Below are 19,224 nucleotides of genomic sequence, written 5' to 3'. Positions count from 1 at the left end.
TTTCCAGCAACACATTTTCAGCTCTGATCTCCAGCATCTGCAGTCCTCACTTTCTCCTGTCTTACTTGGAGGGCCAGGATACTTCCAGAAAGGAAGCTGCAATATTTTGACCCAGAAACTTTGAAGGAACAGTAATATATTTCCAAGTTAGGATGGTGGATGGCCTGGAAAAGAATCTGCAAGTGACGATGTTCCCATATATCTGATGCACTTATCCTTTGATATGGCAGTTATTGTGTGTTTAGCAGGCCCGTCTAAGAAACCTTGATAAAAATCTGCAGTGCATATTGTGCTTGGTATACACTGCAGCTCCTGAGCTGCAGTAGTGGACCGAGTGGATGTTTGTGGATGTGGTGCCAACAAGGAGGTGTCAAGCTTCTTTAGTGTTGTTGGGGGTTTAGAAATCCAGGCAACTGGGGAGTATTCCATCATTCTCCAGACTTCTGCCTTGTAGATTGTATAGCTACGGTTTGGGGAGTCAGAAGGTGAGATATTCGCTACAGGGTTCCTAACCTCTGACCTGCTCTTACAGCTACTGTGTTTATATGGCTTATCCAGTTCAGTTTCTGGGCAATGGTGACCCCTAGATGTTGATAATGGGCGATTCAGTATTGACAGTGTCATTGGATTTCAGGGGCGATGGTTAGACTCTCCCTTGTTGGAGAGAGTAATTGCTTGGCATTTCTATTGCACAAATATTACTTGCCACTTGTCAGCTCAAGCCCGAATATTATCATGTTTTGCTGAACTTGGACATAGATGGTTTCAGTATCTGAGACATTGCAAATGATGTTGAACATTGTGCAATCATACCAGATTGATAAAGTAAATTGGTGGCCAACAGATTTTGTTTTGTTGACAGCAATAACCAGCAAAACTATTGATCCAGACAGAAAGGTGGCTTAACTCAAGGTAATGTTCACATGCCCTTCTTGTTCAATATTTGAATCAAAGGCTAGCCCATTTATTCACAAACTGAAAGTTTCCTCTGCGCTGATGTTATCTACATAACATCCAAGGACCAATCCTTTGATACAGTAGAGAAGGTCCTTAGTCATGCACGAGCTGAGCTAACTAGCCACTATATGATTAATCAACTCTGGGTCAAAACAGAAATGGCACAGATCCATTTCTTCCATTTTAGAAATTGAGATGCAAAGCAAGAACTTAACATACATTTGAATGGAAGAACACTGGCACACAATTTTAAGTCAACTTACCTTAGGATTTAATGTTACATACTAGCTTCAAGTATTATGTACTTCTTTGTACTGTGAAGTCATTCTGCAATTTTGTTTTCTCCCAGGCCATTAACCTCTTTGCTGCTGCTGTGCCATGTTTCAGGAGCCAATGTATGGTCCTCCTCACTTTCCCGAAACATGAAGAGAGTTTTATTCTGTATTTAATGCATTCTGTCTAACACTGGAAGTATTTGATGCTACAGTGCAGACAGAACATTAAACTGTATCTAACTTGTACTGGACACATGCTGGGAATATTGAATGGAACAGTATAGAGGAAGCTTTACACTGTATCTAACCTGTGCTGACCATGACCTGGGAACATTTCATGGGACAAAGTAGAGAACCTTTATTCTCTATCCAATCCCTAGTTGTCTTATTAGTTCTGCAATTTCCCAGTAGTCAGGCCAAAACAGTACAGTAATTGGATTTAATGGTACCTGATCACATGTTGTACATGAAGTGAACCCTGCATCCAATGCTATAATTTTATCTTTTACTGGAGAACAAGAGTAGGAGACTGAAGTGAATCATCTGGTCAAACGGCACAGCCACAGAGGAAATGAACAAATCTTAGAAGGACGTAAAGCAGTTGACCTACTCAATGCATGCAGAATTTGTCCTGCTAAGTGGTAGAGGTTTGTGAAATGTGATTAAAACGTCTTGGTGAGTTCCTGCAATGCATCCTATAGATAGCACACACTTCAGCTAAAATGCTCCACAGTGGAGGCAGTGATGGAAGTCAGTGGATGGGTGGCTGAAAATGGCCTGGACCTTATTATAAGCATTAATTGACTTTTTAATCAATCCATTTCCAAACAGGGTTGTGTCAAACCGCTTTTCTCATGAGAATAATTGTACTTTCACAAGACATTCCATGCTGCCAATGGAGGACGAGAGATGGATTCACTACTACACTTGTATCATGCACTTTCAGATGTTCATGAATATCGATAAATTTAAAATCACCCTTAAGTCAAACAGCCCAGCTAACACATCGCAAACTTGCATCATTGAGGAATTCATACCATCTCAGAACAGTAAGTGTTAATTGTGTATTTAAAGAGGCATTCTCTCCATAACTGTAAATGTGTATTTAAAGGGCCAGATCCATAAATGTGTATTGTAATAGATACTCCCTCCATAACACTGTGTAATTAAAGGGGCACTGTTTCCATAATGGCAAATATTTAAAGGGTACTCCTTCCAAAACATTGTACATTTAAAATGGCAATCCCTCCATATGAGTAAATATGTGCTCAAAAGGGTATTGTGTATAGCACAGTAGTACTATCTCCATAACTTTGTATTTATATGGGTGTAATGTAACCGTAGGTGTATATTTGAAGGGAATCATAGCTTTAGAGATACACCACACTTCTGAGTGTAAAGTGCTCTCTGGAGGTGTCTGACTGAAAGGGGAAGAGTTTCAACTGTTATCAATTATTCCCACAATATACAAGTTAATTTTTCTCCATTTCATTCTGAACAGGATATTATCATCTTCTTATAACAATGTGATATCTCATTGTGTAACTCTTGGATAACTCTTATCTTGTAGTACATTTGAAAGCACCTCAGCAACTGTCTGTGACAGTTAATTCAACAACACGGAAGGTTATCATCACATGGCAGAACCATGCAAGCCAGTATTTGAAAAACTGTCTGGAGCATGAAGTCGAATTTTGGAGCAGAGAAACAAAAGAGGTGAATGACTCTGGCTTCTACCCTGTGCCAATTACCATCCCACAAAGTACCCCAGAGATTCCATCCTGTAGCCCGAGACATTTCAACATTCCATCCATCCAGCATCAACACAATGCAGTTTCAACTGTAAACAGAATACATTATAACAACCTGCCAAGACTTTTTCAGCAGCCCCTCCCAAACCCATAACGTGCATCACCTAAAAGAACAAAACATGAGACGCATGGCACTTTATTACCTTCATACTCCTCTTCAAGATACACTAATGTAATTTGGACATATATTACTATTCTTTCATTGTTGCTGGGTCTAAATCCAAGAATTTCCTGAATAAAAACGCTGCGGGAGCACTTTTGTCACGTTATCTGCAGCTAAGAGGAGGTAATAAATTTTAGCCTTGTCAATGATGCTCACAACTCAATAAATAAAATCCCACATTCTGATTCATTACACATGACAAATTATCCAACATAATTGTTGGGAAAAAGAGAAAGATTTGCACAAAAACGTCATCCCCTGCCCTGACTAGAGTATTTATATCAAGTGAACTTATGGAGTCATAGTCATAGAGATGTACAGCATGGAAACAGACCCTTCGGTCCAATCCGTTCATGCCGACCAGATATCCCAACCCAATCTAGTCCCACCTGCCAGTACCCAGCCCATATCCCTCCAAACCCTTTCTATTCATATACCCATCCAAATGCCTCTTAACTGTTGCAATTGTACCAGCCTCCACCACTTTCCCTGGCAGCTCATAGAAATTTCTACATTTTTGTATCCATGAATCTGCTGCTTATCTACCTGATATTTTAAGTGTTGTTCGTCTTTCTGAAACTGGTTATATTGTCTTTCTTCATCTGCTCTACTTTTTTGCTGTCACCCTGGGGTAAAGTTTTCCTCCCCTGGAATAGCGCAAACAATGGTGAAAAGGTTGGGGTAATATGACAAAAATGAAAAAAATCAGAATCTAAACATCATCAAGAAAATATTTTGAATTTTTCTTTAACTGACAACTTCAGAATATCATTATTAAAGCACAACCAGCTTATTTCCAAGTATTTGTATCTCATCAACACCCAAACTTGTCTCAGTTATATGCCATTCCCAATTCTCCTCTCCTTCCCTGAGAAACGAGACAGTGCAAATTACTTTGACACACCAGTCAGAGCAGATACCTGGTGGCTGCAGTCTTCCAATTGCATGTCCTGGTCATCATGGAGAAAGTGAGGACTGCAGATGCTGGAGATCAGAGTTGAATAGTGTGGCGTTGGAAAAGCACAGTAGATGAGGCAGCATCTGGGAGCATGAATGTGGGGGATAAAGGGGACTGAGAGATAAATAGGAGGGTAGGGGTGGGGCTGGGGGAAGGCTGCTGGGAAGGTGATAGGTGGACACAGGTTGGAGGGGTGGTGATAGATCAGAGGGGAGGTTGGGGCAGAGAGATGTAAAGGAAGATGGAGAGGTAGGATAACTCAAGAGGGTGGTGTCGAGTTGGAGGGTTGGATCTGGGATGTCCTGGTCATCATCCAACTGTGACCTCAGCACAATGTCCCTCCATGCTGCATAGCCATCACCCTCCTTGACTTTTCATCGACAAAAGTTGGTATTGACAAATCACCATGTTATCATGCCACTTTTGGACCAATTCAAACACCACTTCAGCCCGTCAACACTTTACTTTGGAGCTTGGGATTTGCATGCTTCAGTCAGGTCCCTCTCAACCGCTGAAAACATAAGAGACCATATATTTTCAATTTTAAGACTATAAACTGAACTGGAGATTAGACTGTGACTTAATAACTGAAGTACTTGTTTAGATTAGATTAGATTACTTACAGTGTGGAAACAGGCCCTTCGGCCCAATAAGTCCACACCGACCCTCCGAACAGAAACCCACCCAGATCCATTCCCCTACATTTACCCCTTCACCTAACACTATGGGCAATTTAGCATGGCCAATTCACCTAACCTGCACATTTTTGGACTGCGGGAGGAAACCGGAGCACCCAGAGGAAACCCACGCAGACACGGGGAGAATGTGCAAACTCCACACATACAGTTGCCTGAGGTGGGAGTTGAACCTGGGTCTTTGGCGCTGTGAGGCAGCAGTGCTAACCACAATACCCAAGTACCATGAGATATTTGCAAAATCAAGTGATTTTTTTTGCGCTGAGCACTACAATATTGCTTTTGGAAGCAGAGAGAGGGAAAATTTGGAATTAAGCAGCATTGAAGAGTCTTTTGAGTTAAGAAATTCTGCTTCTCAGTGAGCTGCAGAATGTTAAAACTGTAATTGCTGGGGTAGCAAAGAAAGGACCTTCAGAACCTGCAAACAGAAAGCATGCATTTATTCATCTCTCTCTTTCTCGCTGTCTCATGTGGAAAGGTCAGAAAAACCAAGAAAGTTTAAAAGAAAAGAATTCTAAAACAAAAAAAAACTAGGTTCACCTGATCAACTATTGAATCCAACAGTGACTGTCATGTTCCAGATAGCAATGTATCATTGATAAAATTAAAAGGACTGTGATAAAAATAAATTTCCACCTTGCGATGTGGATTTTTGAATTTGAATAATTTTTACCTGATCTATATTCTTTTACCACCCAAAGTACATACGGTAAAACATTTGTCTTTTGACCATCTTCATGATTGATCCTATGTATGTATTTAGGGTTTTTGAAGGGGTATAATTAAAGTTTCATAGTCATAGTTTAGGAATCCTCTTTTCTGCTGTTTGGGAAAGTGAAGTATGTTACAGTAAATAGTTATTTTTCTGTTACTGAGTCTTGAATAGCAGTCAGTCAGGCAAACTGGTCATTTTGATGGGTTATTTGGGATTTTGTACACTTTGGGATGCCTGCGAAACAGTGGACACAATTATTATTGCATTCTTTACAGTTAGGTGGGAACACCATGTCATAATTTTTAAAATTCTGCTATGTTGCCCTTTAATTTGCAAAACACAAACAGGAACAATTTTCAAGAGTTATTTGTGTCCCTTCATACCAAGCAGTATCCTGGTAAATATACGTTAAAACTTTAACATCCTAGGGACATCATTACTGAGTTATTTTTTACAGTGTAAATTTATTGCCTCAGACTAAAAGGTATAGAAATCCACCTGCCACTTATTAGACCATTCCCCACCTTGTCAATATGCTTTACAGCTTTGTTTGACCTCTAAATTCAATTTTACCCTCTGTAAATTTTTCACATGGAATAAACCTCCCAGCACTGCTCTGAAAAAGTATAACTTATGATATCCACATTTTCTGTTTAGAAAATCTTGTTATGCTATGTTCCATCATACATCCTACATGAAACTCTTTTCTCCTTAGCAGGATGTGAAGGTGAAAAATATAGTTAATGATATCCAGCATCTGGCTATTGAGGAGTCAGAATTGAAACCAGTAACAGATTATAAAGCAAGAGTTCGCAGTATACCTTCAAGGCGTACAGATTATAACGGCAGATGGAGCAAGTGGAGTTCAGAAATAAAATGGAAGACAAACTCTGGCAAGTATACTGCTGCTGAAATTATGTTTAGAATACTATCTGACTGATCCCTCACTCTTTCTGAATTTGTCTCCCTCACTTTAGCTATGTCTATTTCTCGCTTTCTGCTTCTTTGTCTTTTACTTGGTTTATCTGTCATTTTAATTCACTCTCTCTTTTCTATCACAGATAGCCAGGTGGTGAAAAATATAGAAGTGGAACCTAATCCTTACACATTTTTGATGGAAGAAACATACTACTCCGAACCAAAAAAAGCACAATTTCAGACTTTTCCCATGGTTACAAGTGGTGATTGAACCCCTTTGTCAATTAAACCAAACACCTAGAAAAGTTCACCTCGCTATCTGTTAAAATATGAGTGACAGAGAACTCCTAAATTTCACTATTTAAAGAAAAGAAGAACAATTTGTTTTTCTAACTCTAATAGAGAGCATTAAACAACAAAAAAACTTCACAAATCCAAGCCCTCCTTCTCTTTTCCACTTACTATTTGATTCCAACTTGATAAAAATAATATGCTGTTCCAATAAGACACTTATTAAAATTACGGGTGGGGTGTAGGCTTGCTCGCTGAGCTGTAGGTTTGATATCCAGACGTTTCATTACCTGGCTAGGTAACATCATCAGTGGCGACCTCCAAGTGAAGCGAAGCTGTTGTCTCCTGCTTTCTACTTATATCTTTTTCCTGGATGGGGTTCCTGGGGTTTGTGGTGATGTCATTTCCTGTTCGTTTTCTGAGGGGTTGATAGATGTTAGTTTTTGTTTGAGAGTGTTGGTGGGTTTGTGTGCTACTAAGATTCCGAGGGGTCTCAGTAGTCTGGCTGTCATTTCTGAAACTTCTTTGATGTATGGTAAGGTGGTTAGGGTTTCTGGCTGTGTTTGGTCTGCTTGTCATGGTTTGTTCTTGAGGAATCTACGCACTGTGTTTTTTGAGTATCCTTTCTTCTTGAATACGTCGTATAGGTGGTTCTCCTCTGTTTTTCGAAGTTCATCTGTGCTGCAGTGTGTGGTGGCTTGTTGGAATAGTGTTCTTATACAGCCTCATTTGTGTGTGTTCGGATGGTTGCTGGTGTAGTTGAGTATTTGGTCAGTGTTCGTAGGTTTTCTGTACGCAGGTTTGTAATTCTCCCTTGTCCTTTCTTTCGACTGTGACGTCCAGAAATGCAAGTTTGTTGTTGGTTTCTTCCTCCTTGGTGAACTTTATGCCTGTGAGGGTGTTGTTGATGATGTTAAATGTCTCTTCTATCTTGTTTCGTTTTGTGATGACAAAGGTGTCATCTACGTAGCAAACCCAGATTTTTGGTTTGATGATTGGTAGGACTGTTTGTTCTAGCTTTTGCATTACCGTTTCTGCTATGAATCCTAATAGCGGACATCCCATGGGTGCACATTAACTTAATTTCAAAACTACACAGTCTCTGTCTTCTTCTGTGTCTTCACTTTTTCAGCTGCTGATTTCCCTGGGTTGTCTTCTTTCTTTTTACTGCGAGTATGTTTCACATGAAAAGGTACCTTTGATAGACAATGTTTTCTAATTACCTTGAGAGGAAGATGTTATAGAACCTAGAACATTACAATGCAGTACAAGCACTTCAGCCTTCTATGTTGCACTGACCTGTGAAACCAATCTGAAGCCCATCGAACCTACACTATTCCATTCTCATCCATATGCCTATCTAATGACCGTTTAAATGTCCTTAAAGTTGACAAGTCTACTACTGTTGTAGGCAGAGCGTTCTACACCTCTTACTACTCTCTGAGTAAAGAAACTACCTCTGACATTAGTCCTATATCTATCACCCCTCAATTTAAACCTGTGTCCTCTCATGCTAGCCATCACCATCTGAGGAAAAAGGCTCTCACTGTCCCACCTGTCTAACTCTCTGATTATCTTCTATGTCTTAATTAAGTCACCTCTCTCTAATGAAAACAGCCTCAAGTTCCTCATAAGACTTTCTCTCCATACCAGGCAACATCCTAGTAAATCTCCTCTGAAACCTTTTCAAAGCTTCCACATCCTTCCTACAATGCGGTGACCAAAACTTCAAATGTTGCCGTAGCAGTGTTTTGTACAACTGCAGCATGATCTCATGGTTCCAAAACTCAATCCCTCTACCAATAAAAGCTAACACACCACATGCCTTCTTAACAACCCTGAGGAGAAAGTGAGGACTGCAGATGCTGGAGATCAGAGCTGAAAATGTGTTGCTGGAAAAGCGCAGCAGGTCAGGCAGCATCCAGGGAACAGGAGAATCGACGTTTCGGGCATAAGCCCTTCCTGAAGAAGGGCTTATGCCCGAAACATCGATTCTCCTGTTCCCTGGATGCTGCCTGACCTGCTGCGCTTTTCCATCAACACATTTTCAGCTTCTTAACAACCCTACCAACCTGGGTGGCAACTTTCAAGGATCTACATACCTGGACACTGAGATCTCTCTGCTTATCTACACTACCAAAAATCTTACTATTAGCCTAGTACTCTGCATTCCTGTTGCTCCTTCCAAAGTGAATCACCTCACACTTTTCCGCATGAATCTCCATTTGCCACCTCACAGCCCAGCTCTGCAGCTTATCTATGTCTCTCTGTAACCTACAGCATTTACATTTCTGGGGCCTTCCAATGCCAGTTTCTTCAAAAATGTAGAGCAGTATACCAATAGAGAGCTTTTATACAGTACTGAATCATCAATGGGAGGACAAGTCATGCCCTCTTTTATACAGCATTAGCAAATTCTGGCAGGCATACATTTAGTTACACACTGAAAATCTGTTTAAATATGTCAGAGCTTTTCAGTGGGTTGGTGAATCAACATTTAACAGAATACAGCATGTTGTGTGGATAGAAATATGCAAACATAGAAGTCTGCACAGTTGAAGATTCTCCAATTGCTTGGATGAATGCAGCTCCAACAACAGTAAGGAACACAGAACAGGACCAAGTACCTCACTTGATTGACACTATATCAACCATCTTAAACATTCATCCTCCCTTCACCACCAACATATTGCCAACAGTGTGTACCATCTACATGATGCAGCAACTCATCAAGACTACCTCAACAGCACTTTCCAAACCTGGTACCCATTCCACCTAGAAGGACAAAGGCAGCAACTGCATCTTGTCACAAAGCTGGTCCTTTTTTCTAAAAGTTGTTCCTTTTATCAAGGGTACTGTGTCCTTGGTTTTCTTCAGAGGGATCATAAACAGGCTGGGCCCCAAATCGGCTGGGTTTTGTACAGAGATGAAAGGCGTTTTGGTTTATACGTAAACAGATGAGACTTTAGGCCAAAGCTTAAGTCTTTAAAAGTAACCTGTATAAGTCAAGGGGGCGTGGCGAGCTGTCTAGCTGAGCCGTTCAGTTCAGAATTTCAGTTAGAGAAGTTCACCTGTGGAAATGGATGGAAACAGGCTGCTAGACTCTCTCTCCTTCTGTCCTTCTAACTTTGACCTAGAAGCCTTTGTTTTATTTTTTGCTCCGTGTTTAAGGGGTTTGTTTATTGGGACTGTTGTGCATATTTGGAACATCATAATTAAGTCTAGTTTGGATAGACTGAGTTCTGTAGGTGTTCTTTATTCTGTTCTTTGTGTTCCATTCTGTAATTTTGTGAATCAATTTTTGTCTGTTTTAAAACCTAGCTAACTTACTCCAGGTAATTTTCACTGTACACTTACTGAAACAAATTGCAAAGTTATGGTCTGGACTGCCTGCTTAAGAATGTTTTGAGTGGTCTGGCCTAGTCCACAACAATCTGAATACCACCACCTGCAAGGTTCCCTCCAAGGTACAAACCATCCCACCTTGGAAATATATCACTGTTCCTTCACTGTCACTTGATTAAAATCTTGGAATTTCCCCCAACCACACATTATGATTAACAATACCATGAACTGCAGTGGTTGGGAAGTAAATACTGGCCTGACCATCAATGCTCAAGTCAATGAGTGAATAAAAAAGAAAGCTCCAATACTGAAGTAAAAATGGTTAACTCATGTAGCCCATCGAAATCCTAGGCAATGGGTTGAGTTTGTGTAATGGGAGTTTGGTCCTGGGTTTTGAGTTTGGGGTACAAGTATTCAAGACTGCAAAAGGCAATTAAATAAATGAAATGAGGTCATGATATTGTAAAACACATAATTTATCAATGAGGGGCACATTAAAGCTGACTTGACATGGTAGATATGGAGAAGACATTTTCTCTTATATGAGAATGTTGAACTATGATCACTGTTTAAAAAAAATCAGGGATTCCACTTTTTAAAAACACATTAGGTTAATTTTTTTCTAAGGCTCATGAGTCTTTGGAACTCTCTACCTGGAAAAGTGTTGGAAGCAAAGCCCTTGTATATTTTTAGGGCAGAGGTAGAAAGATTTTTGGCAATAGGTGAGAATGTGGATTTGAGGTTACAATCAGATCAGCTGTAATCTTATTGAAAGGCAGTGCAAGCTTGAGGGGCGAGTTGGCCTGCTCCTGATTAGGTTTGTATGTTTGTATGAATTTTACCTTGTAGTTAACATATTCCTCACCTTCCTTTCTAAACCTAGGTAATCTTCAAAATTCAATGCAGAGGTAACTTTATTCTGTATCTAATTCATGCTGGAATAATGTAGGGATAGTTTTACTCTTTATCTAACCCGTAGTATTCCTGCCTTTGGAAGATTGAATGGGTAGTGATAGAATTTTTCACTATGTACTTTTTGATGCTTCTGTCCTGAAAGTACTTGATGAGACAATGTTAAGGACGTTTTATTAGATGCTTCAGGCCACACTTGAATGTTGACACGTGGAGGTCTAAAATTAATGAATGTTTCTTGGAAATCTGAAATTTCTCAAAACCATCACAGTAGCAGCCCAAGTCACAAATGAAATATGGGGCAGATTACCCATTTACAGAGTGTCTCAAGAAAATCCACAATTTCACTTCTCATTGCAACTTCCCTCGAAGCCCAATTTAAAATATTCTACCTTGTGAAGCTGGCCCATGACCTACCCCAATAATAAACTTTATTTCTGTTCTTTCCTTTTAAAGCTACGGACAGTCCTTCCAAACAGAGCAGCTTGTTGATTGTTGTGCTGCTTCCAATCTCATTGGCTATCATTATTTCCATACTTCTGTACTTCAGGATTCACATACGGTAAGTCTATATAATTTAACCCGTATCCATCTCTCCAGCTATTGACTGCAGCTAATAATAGACAATTCCAATGCTATCTGTAGCCAGAAATAGACCATTCCATTGTCAATGGAGCTAGTAACTGTCTCTCTTCATGCTATTGGTGCCAGAAAGTCTATCCCGGTTCTTATTTTAACTGGTAGCAGTTTTCCCAGTATTCATTGTAAATGGTAACAGTTCATCCCAATATCATTGGAGCAAGCAACAGTTCTTCCCTGTTATCACTAGAGTCAATAACAGATTTTCCAGTGTCACTATAACTGATAACAATCTATCCCAGTGTCACTGGAACCACTGACAGTTTTTCCAATGCTTTTGGAGTCAATATCAGACCCTCACATTGTTAGGGTCAGTATGTTTGTAAATGCACAAATCACAGCACAACAGAGACTATTCAGCACTACATGTTAGTTTTAGAGCTTCTGTCACATGACAGCTGTTTACTTTGGTCCCATAAGAACATCAGGAATAGGAGCAGCAGACCATATGGTTCACTGAGCCTTCTCTGCCACTCAATATGATCATGTCAGATTATAGGTTTCAGTTTCTCTTTTCCATCCTCTCCCCATATTTCTTATTCTTTCTATCTCTGTTCTAAATATATTCAATGATAGCACACACCCCAGTGACCAGCATTAAAATCCTGTTGTGCAGCAGTGGCTTCTAACATCAAACCAGCTGTACAGCAAGTGGAGATATAGCATTGTAGAAATTACTTGACCAATACCAACACCAGATGTCAAATTCTTTTGCTTCCAGAAATTGAAAGGGATAGATCAGTTTTTAAATTAAAGGATTTGACTTTCCTGCAGCAAGACACATAGAACACTGCCAGCAATCAGCTATCCCAGTGAAACCTGGCCATAACTTCATCAAGAACTTAGAGGCTTACAACTTTCATTCATCCAAAGAACCACAAAACAACACCTATCCAGGCTTGATCCATACATGTACATTTTTAAACACGTGAGATTTGAACAAGTGGTTTACTCCTTGTACTTTATTTTGTCAATAGCGTAAAACTTTGCCTCTAGAATCCATCTTTGCCTATATATTTCTGTGTCGATGAGATAGTCAGATGTTTCATTATGGTTCCAGGTGTTGAAGAAATATACATTACTCTTCCTTTTGATTTAAACTTACCTGAAAGCTTCCTTCACATTTAGAACTGAAAATCACAACACACATTTCAAATATTTCTTCTAAAATATAGCTTGTTGCAAGCAACTGAAAGGTGAGAAAGGGGAAAAGTAATCCCACTGCCTTAACCTCCCCATATCAACCATCTTGTCTTGCTTTCTTGCTCTTTCTCTTTGCTTTTTTTCCTTTGAAAGTTATTCTCTAACTTTCTCAACAAATGACTCAACTTCCATCACGCTCAGTGGGAAAGGATCCCATATTCCAGTCACTTTGTGCACAACATTGTTTCTCATTCTCTCTTTCTGTTTTGATGACTTGATGTTTTCTCTCACTTGCATGTTTCTTAGAGGAATTTTTTTTCTGCATCTTCCAATAATAAATATACATTTTTTTTTTATCCAAATGATGTAAATTGAATGCATTAATTTCTGTTTTAATTTTTTGTCCATTTCAAGTATTGTGAATAAGGTATGGATTCATATTCCAAACCCAGGCAACTTTTTCCAGCCACTCTACAGTGAACACAATGGAAACTTCAAGGTAAATACAGTAATACTCTATGTAATTATGCTCATACCTGAGATTACTTTCTCTTAAATGCCATAGCTTATTGAATAGTGTTGTCTGGGAGTGGAAGTTCCAGGCATCTGTTCACACTGGACCTGCCTGCTTGAGGATTGGTAAGGGGCTCTGCATTTTCTCAAGTTGCAAAAAGGAAAGCAGGATCACCTCAGATTTCCATTTCTGATTACTGCCTGGTATTTCCTATACATGCAGGATCACAGACCATGAAAGAGTCAGGCAACCCACATGCTTACACAGGCAAGGACAATAACAACAAAAACAACTTCATTATGTAGCCTCTTTAACATTGCTAAACATTCCAAATCATTTAACTAGGGCTTTACCAAAATGCAGAAATTTCTTCCCTGACAGCATTGTGTGTGTTCCAGCATAGGTCCGTAGTGATTCAAAATGGCAATTGTAGATGGGCATTAATATGTGGACCATACCAGACACTCTTGCACCCCATGATCAAGAAAGAATGTGACACTGGCTTTTGTAAGGAATGTGTTAGGGCAGAAGACCTTATTCAAAGCTAAAGTGAAAGAAGTTGGGCTGAATTTATATTTTGTCTGCTTCAATTTTGTCAAGTTTCACGGACAGTTTGTATTTATGAGGCCTTGCGCAATTTCTTGCCCAATTTTCCCAAACTCTCCTCATTAACTACCTCCGTTCTTGTCTAATCCTAGCATGATTTGACCACTTACCATAACTACCACTCACAGGATATCACAGAATAGGCCATCACTGCTGGCATCAACACCATTGTTAAATCTCAGCTGAGCACCTAGCCAAGAATTGGCATTATGGAATTGCTCTTTACCAACAAGGTAATGGCACATCAATCCCAAATTCACACAGTTTATGGCACATAGCTGGCATGGCTGACACTACCCGCCACAAGCAGCCCCAGTCACTTCTTTTCCCCAGTCGCTATCAAACCAACAGGCCAGACCGCTTATCTGTCTAGAGACACATCTCATTAACCAACTCTCTAAGTCCCTGCTGCTCTGTCCTCAGAGCCCACTGCAGATCAGCATCCTGTCATTGTCCAATGGGAGACCATGACAGACAGGCAAGCATGCAGACAGTCCATTGATATCCTCCTTCAGTTTAGGGCTAGATAATTATCGTGTCATCTGAAAACTCTTGATCATAACCCATGATGTTTTAAGTCTAAATCATGAATATGTACACGACAAACAGTAAGGGACCCAACACTGAGTCCTTTGGAACCCCACAGGAAACCAACTTCCAGACACAGAAATATCTCTCTATCATCACACTCAGATTCTTGGCTTCCAGCCAATTTTGGTTCCAATGTGCCACTTTGCCTCAGTTTCCATGGTTTCTTAAACTCTTGATGAGTCTGCCATGACAAACCTTGTCAAACACCTTGCTAAAGCCCATATAGACCAAATCAGATGTATTACCCTCACCGACACTCATGGTTACCTCTACAAAAAAAGTGATCCAACTTGTCAAACAGAACATCCCTTAACAATCCAAGCTGACTATTCTTGATTAATCCATGTCTCTCCGAGAGCAGATGTAACTGTTCCTCTGAATTCTTTCCCAATAACTTTCCCATCACCAAGGTTTGACTGACTGGCGTGTAGTTTTCGGGCCTATCACTTTCTTCTTTTGTTAAAAATTGGGCAATGTTAGTAGTCCTCCAGGCCTCTGGTACCTCATCTGTGGCCAGAAAAGAACTGCCTAGGCCCCTGATATCTCCTAGGTAAAAACAATGACTGCAGATGCTGGAAACCAGATTCTGGATCAGTGGTGCTGGAAGAGCACAGCAGTTCAGGCAGCATCCAAGGAGCTTCGAAATCGATGTTTCGGCAAAAGCCTCCTTTGCTTCCTTAATATCCTGGGATACAACATATCCAGGCCTGCAGATTTATCCACTTTTAAGGCTACTGGCATCTCTTCACTTTCGGTGTTAATTTCTTCTAGCATTTCACAGTCCTCCACCCTGATATCTGTTCCTGTGTCATCCTTTTCCATTGTGAAGACTGATGTAAGGTATTCATTGAGAACCGTGCCCACATCTTCTAGGTCCAGACACATATTATCTCCATGACTCTACTCTTTCGCTAGTTAGGGTCCTGTTCATTAAGTAATTTTAAAAACCCTCTAAGATTTCTTTTATTTTACCTCCAAATGCTTTCTAATGTACACTCTTTGCTTCATAATTTCCTTTGTCGGTTTCCCACTGCATTATTGAAATTCGTCTAAGGACCCTGTGGTATTGAAACTTTAATATCCACATGAGTTTCTCTTTTTATCTTAACCCTAATTTTCATTATCCTTGACATTCAGGGTTCTCCAGTCTTGGTCCCACTCTTTTGTCATTATGGGAATATATTTGCCGTGTACTCTTGCTGTTTTTTCCTCAAATGCCTCTCACTGTTCTGACATAGTTTTAAGTGCTCCCAGTCCACTTGGGCTAATTTGTATGTTCTCATTGTAAAATTAGCCTTTCCTCACTTTAGAACTTTTATTCTTGGCCCATCCTCATCCCTGTCCATAACAACACTAAACCTAACCAAGTTATCGTCACTATCTCCAAATTGTTTCCTGCTGATATGCCCTCCATCTTCCTGGGCTCCTTTCTGAATATTAGAACCAGAATCATACAGTTTAAACTGAAGCTATAACATTGTTGGAGTCAATGATGAGCACTCCCAAGGCAACTCCCCCCTAATTGCATACCACTCTGTGGCAACCTCTGTTTGGACTGGTGCCTGGACATTGTAAGCTCTAATTCTGTGAGTGTGAAAAGTCAGGCTGTTGCTTAACTCGTCTGTGAGACAGTTCTCCAAATTTTGGCACTAGGCCCCATATGCTAGTAAAGAGGACTTTACAGTGTCGACAGGACTGTTTCTGCTATTGTCTTTTTCAATGCCTGGGTCAAGGCCAGGTGGTCTGTCTGGTTTCAGTTGTTTGTTGAGACTTCAAATTGATTGAGGGAAAAGTGAGGACTGCAGATGCTGGAAACCAGAGTCTAGGTTAAAGTGGTGCTGGAAAAGCACAGCAGGTCAGACAGCATCTGAGGAGCAGGAAAATCGACGTTTGGGCAAAAGCCCTTCATCAGGAATGGAGGCAGGGAGCCTCCAGGGTGGAGAGATAAATGGAGAGGGGGGGAGCGGCTGGGGAGAAGATAGCAAAGAGTACAATAGATGAATGGGGGTGGGGATGGAGGTGATAGGTCAGAGAGGAGGGTGGCGGAAGGTAGCAAAGAGTACAATAGGTGGATGGGGGTGGGGATGAGGGTGATAGGTTAGAGGGGAGGGTGGAGTGGATAGGTGGGAAGGAAGATTGGCAGGTAGGACAGGTCATGAGGACAGTGCTGAGCTTCATATTGATTGATACAACTGATTGGCTTGCTAGGCTAATTCAGAGAGCAGCTGAGACTCAACCACACTTCTGTTAGTCTGGAGTCACATGTAAGCCAGAACAGGCAGATTTCCTTCCCTGAAGGACATTAGTGAGCCAGATGGATTTTTCTGACAATCTACAATGGTTTCATGGTCATCTGTAGATACTTAATTCCAGATATTTATTATTGAAATCAAATTGCACCATCTGCTGTAGCAGAATTTGAACCCTGGTCCCCAGAACACTAGCTGAGTTTCCTATATTAGTAACCTAGTGGGCCATCACCTTCTCCTATGTAGCAAAACACCCTTGCCCTCACATACATCAGATATGGCCATTTGCTTCAAATATCATGTAGTGTGAGTGTCGCACAGGCCGCTAACACATGCTATAGATGTAAGAATGATTTTTACTAGCAAGTTGATATGACAGAACAGTGAGCATTCAGGCTCTGGCTGAAGCACTATTGAAACAGAAAATCAGTATTAATGAGACTGTTAACAAGAAATAATCCCTGTAATATTGTTCAGCACAATATCATGGGCCAAAGGGCCTATTCCTGTGTTGTATTGTTCTATGTTCTATCTCAAGTTTCCTCTATGAGTCTTGTCTCAATGCCCAAAATTCTGGTGAAAATGTAATGGGTTGCTACTGACATTAAGAAAGGCCTTCTAACAAGATTCGTCCAGATTTATTGCCATAATCCATACCAATTCTGTATATGATTCCACATGTAGGTTTTAAAAGAGGCCCAAGAAGCAGAAAAGTTTTAAGTAGGGAATTTCAGTGGTGAAGGTTAGGACAGCAAAACATGCAGCCATTTGTGGACTGTACACAAGAGGGCAGAACTGGAGAAGGTGTCAGGGAGAAAGAAGTAATGGTGATAAGGAAAAAATAAGCCACTGAGAGCTTCAAAATCAAAGATGATTTTAAAATTTAGGATAGTAAGAATGGCAAGGATCTGTGAAAGATAGTTAAACTCCTACAGGTGGTTAATCTCCTATCGACTAAAAGTGAAGAGCTGAGTGTTGGTACCCTGGTGCTACATAATTATGCTGCTGTTCATCAGTTCACATGAACAAAAAAATCCTGATCTCCATCTTGACAGGGGGCAGGGCAGTAGTGGGACACAGGAGTACGATCGCAGTTAATGATAACACTGGATAAATCAGATTCTAAAGTGAAATTTGGCTGGATAGGTCATAAGTTTAACTTCTGCACTAGACGACAGTGATAGTTCATCACTGTTTGGGTGAAGATTTGTAGCTCGGGTGCTCGTTGTTGTGGTTCTGTTCGCCGAGCTGGAAATTTTTGTTGCAAACGTTTCGTCCCCTGTCTCGGTGACATCTTCAGTGCTTGGGAGCCTCCTGTGAAGCGCTTCTGTGGTGTTTCCTCCGGCATCTATAGTGGCCTGTCCCTGCCGCTTCCGGTTGTCAGTTTCAGCTGTCCGCCGTAGTGGCCGGTATATTGGTTCCAGGTCGATGTGTTTGTTGATGGAGTTTGTTGATGAGTAGAAAGTGAGGTCTGCAGATGCTGGAGATCAGAGCTGAAAATGTGTTGCTGGAAAAGCGCAGCAGGTCAGGCAGCATCCAGGGAACAGGAGAATCGACGTTTCGGGCATAAGCCCTTCTTCAGGGCTTCAGGGCTTATGCCCGAAACGTCGATTCTCCTGTTCCCTGGATGCTGCCTGACCTGCTGCGCTTTTCCAGCAACACATTTTCAGCTTTGTTGATGAGTGCCATGCTTCTAGGAATTCCCTGGCTGTTCTTTGTTTGGTTTGCCCTATAAGGGTAGTGTTGTCCCTTAACTAGTGTTGTTCATCACTAAACATATTCAATGAGGCTGCCAATACTTTTCACCAAAAAAAGTAAGTTTCTTCTACAACAGAAAAATAAAATAAAGCTGTTTATACGACAGTTTAGAAAAATCTTTACATAGACAGCCAAACAAAGTTTAAAATGAACACAGAATACTGGGGAAACCCATTAGGTCTGGCAGCATGTGGAGAGAGAAGCAGAATTAATGTATCGAGTCTGGTTTAAGAACTGACTCAAAATGTTAACTCTGTCTTTCTCTCCACAAATGCTGCCAGATTTACTGAGTTTCTCCAGTATTTTCTCTGTTTGATTTAGATTTGCAGCATCCACAGTATTTTGCCCATATAAAACAAAGTTTTGAACTATTAAGCAAAGGTTATAAGGGATATGGGCCAAAGACAGGTTGATGAAGTTAGGCCACACATCAATCAAAGTCTCATTAAATTGTGGAGTAGGCTGAAAGGTCTACTCCTGTTCCTATGTTCCTATGAACTGTTTCTCTGCAACATATCTCTCAGATACTGGATTAGTGGGTGCTGGAAGAGCATAGCAGTTCAGGCAGCATCCAAGGAGCTTCGAAATCGACGTTTCGGGCAAAAGCCCTTCATCAGGAATAAAGGCAGAGAGCCTGAAGCATGGAGAGATAAGCTAGAGGAGGGTGGGGGTGGGGAGAAAGTA

The 19,224-nt window shown here is 40.7% G+C and overlaps 1 protein-coding gene across 5 annotated transcripts in view; it reads left to right on the top strand.

Moving 5' to 3' along the window:
- The window catches only part of LOC122560706 (interleukin-21 receptor-like), a 46,024-nt gene that overhangs the window by 24,180 nt on the left and 2,620 nt on the right, over positions 1–19,224 (top strand). For 4 of the 5 annotated variants that reach the window (XM_043711648.1, XM_043711647.1, XM_043711650.1 and 1 more), the window contains 6 exons: positions 2,064–2,281; positions 2,803–2,948; positions 6,293–6,467; positions 6,636–6,755; positions 11,497–11,602; positions 13,237–13,321. In XM_043711648.1, the coding sequence (XP_043567583.1) occupies positions 2,064–2,281; positions 2,803–2,948; positions 6,293–6,467; positions 6,636–6,755; positions 11,497–11,602; positions 13,237–13,321 (850 nt within the window). The remainder of the gene's footprint in view (positions 1–2,063; positions 2,282–2,802; positions 2,949–6,292; positions 6,468–6,635; positions 6,756–11,496; positions 11,603–13,236; positions 13,322–19,224) is intronic. The other variant, XM_043711649.1, reaches the window with a different exon arrangement.

This window comes from Chiloscyllium plagiosum, chromosome 21 (genome assembly GCF_004010195.1).
Source record: "Chiloscyllium plagiosum isolate BGI_BamShark_2017 chromosome 21, ASM401019v2, whole genome shotgun sequence".
In the NCBI taxonomy this organism is placed as follows: Eukaryota; Metazoa; Chordata; class Chondrichthyes; order Orectolobiformes; family Hemiscylliidae; genus Chiloscyllium; species Chiloscyllium plagiosum.
The sequence above is the reverse complement of the archived record's forward strand: the minus strand, read 5'-3'. Positions and strand labels throughout refer to the sequence as shown.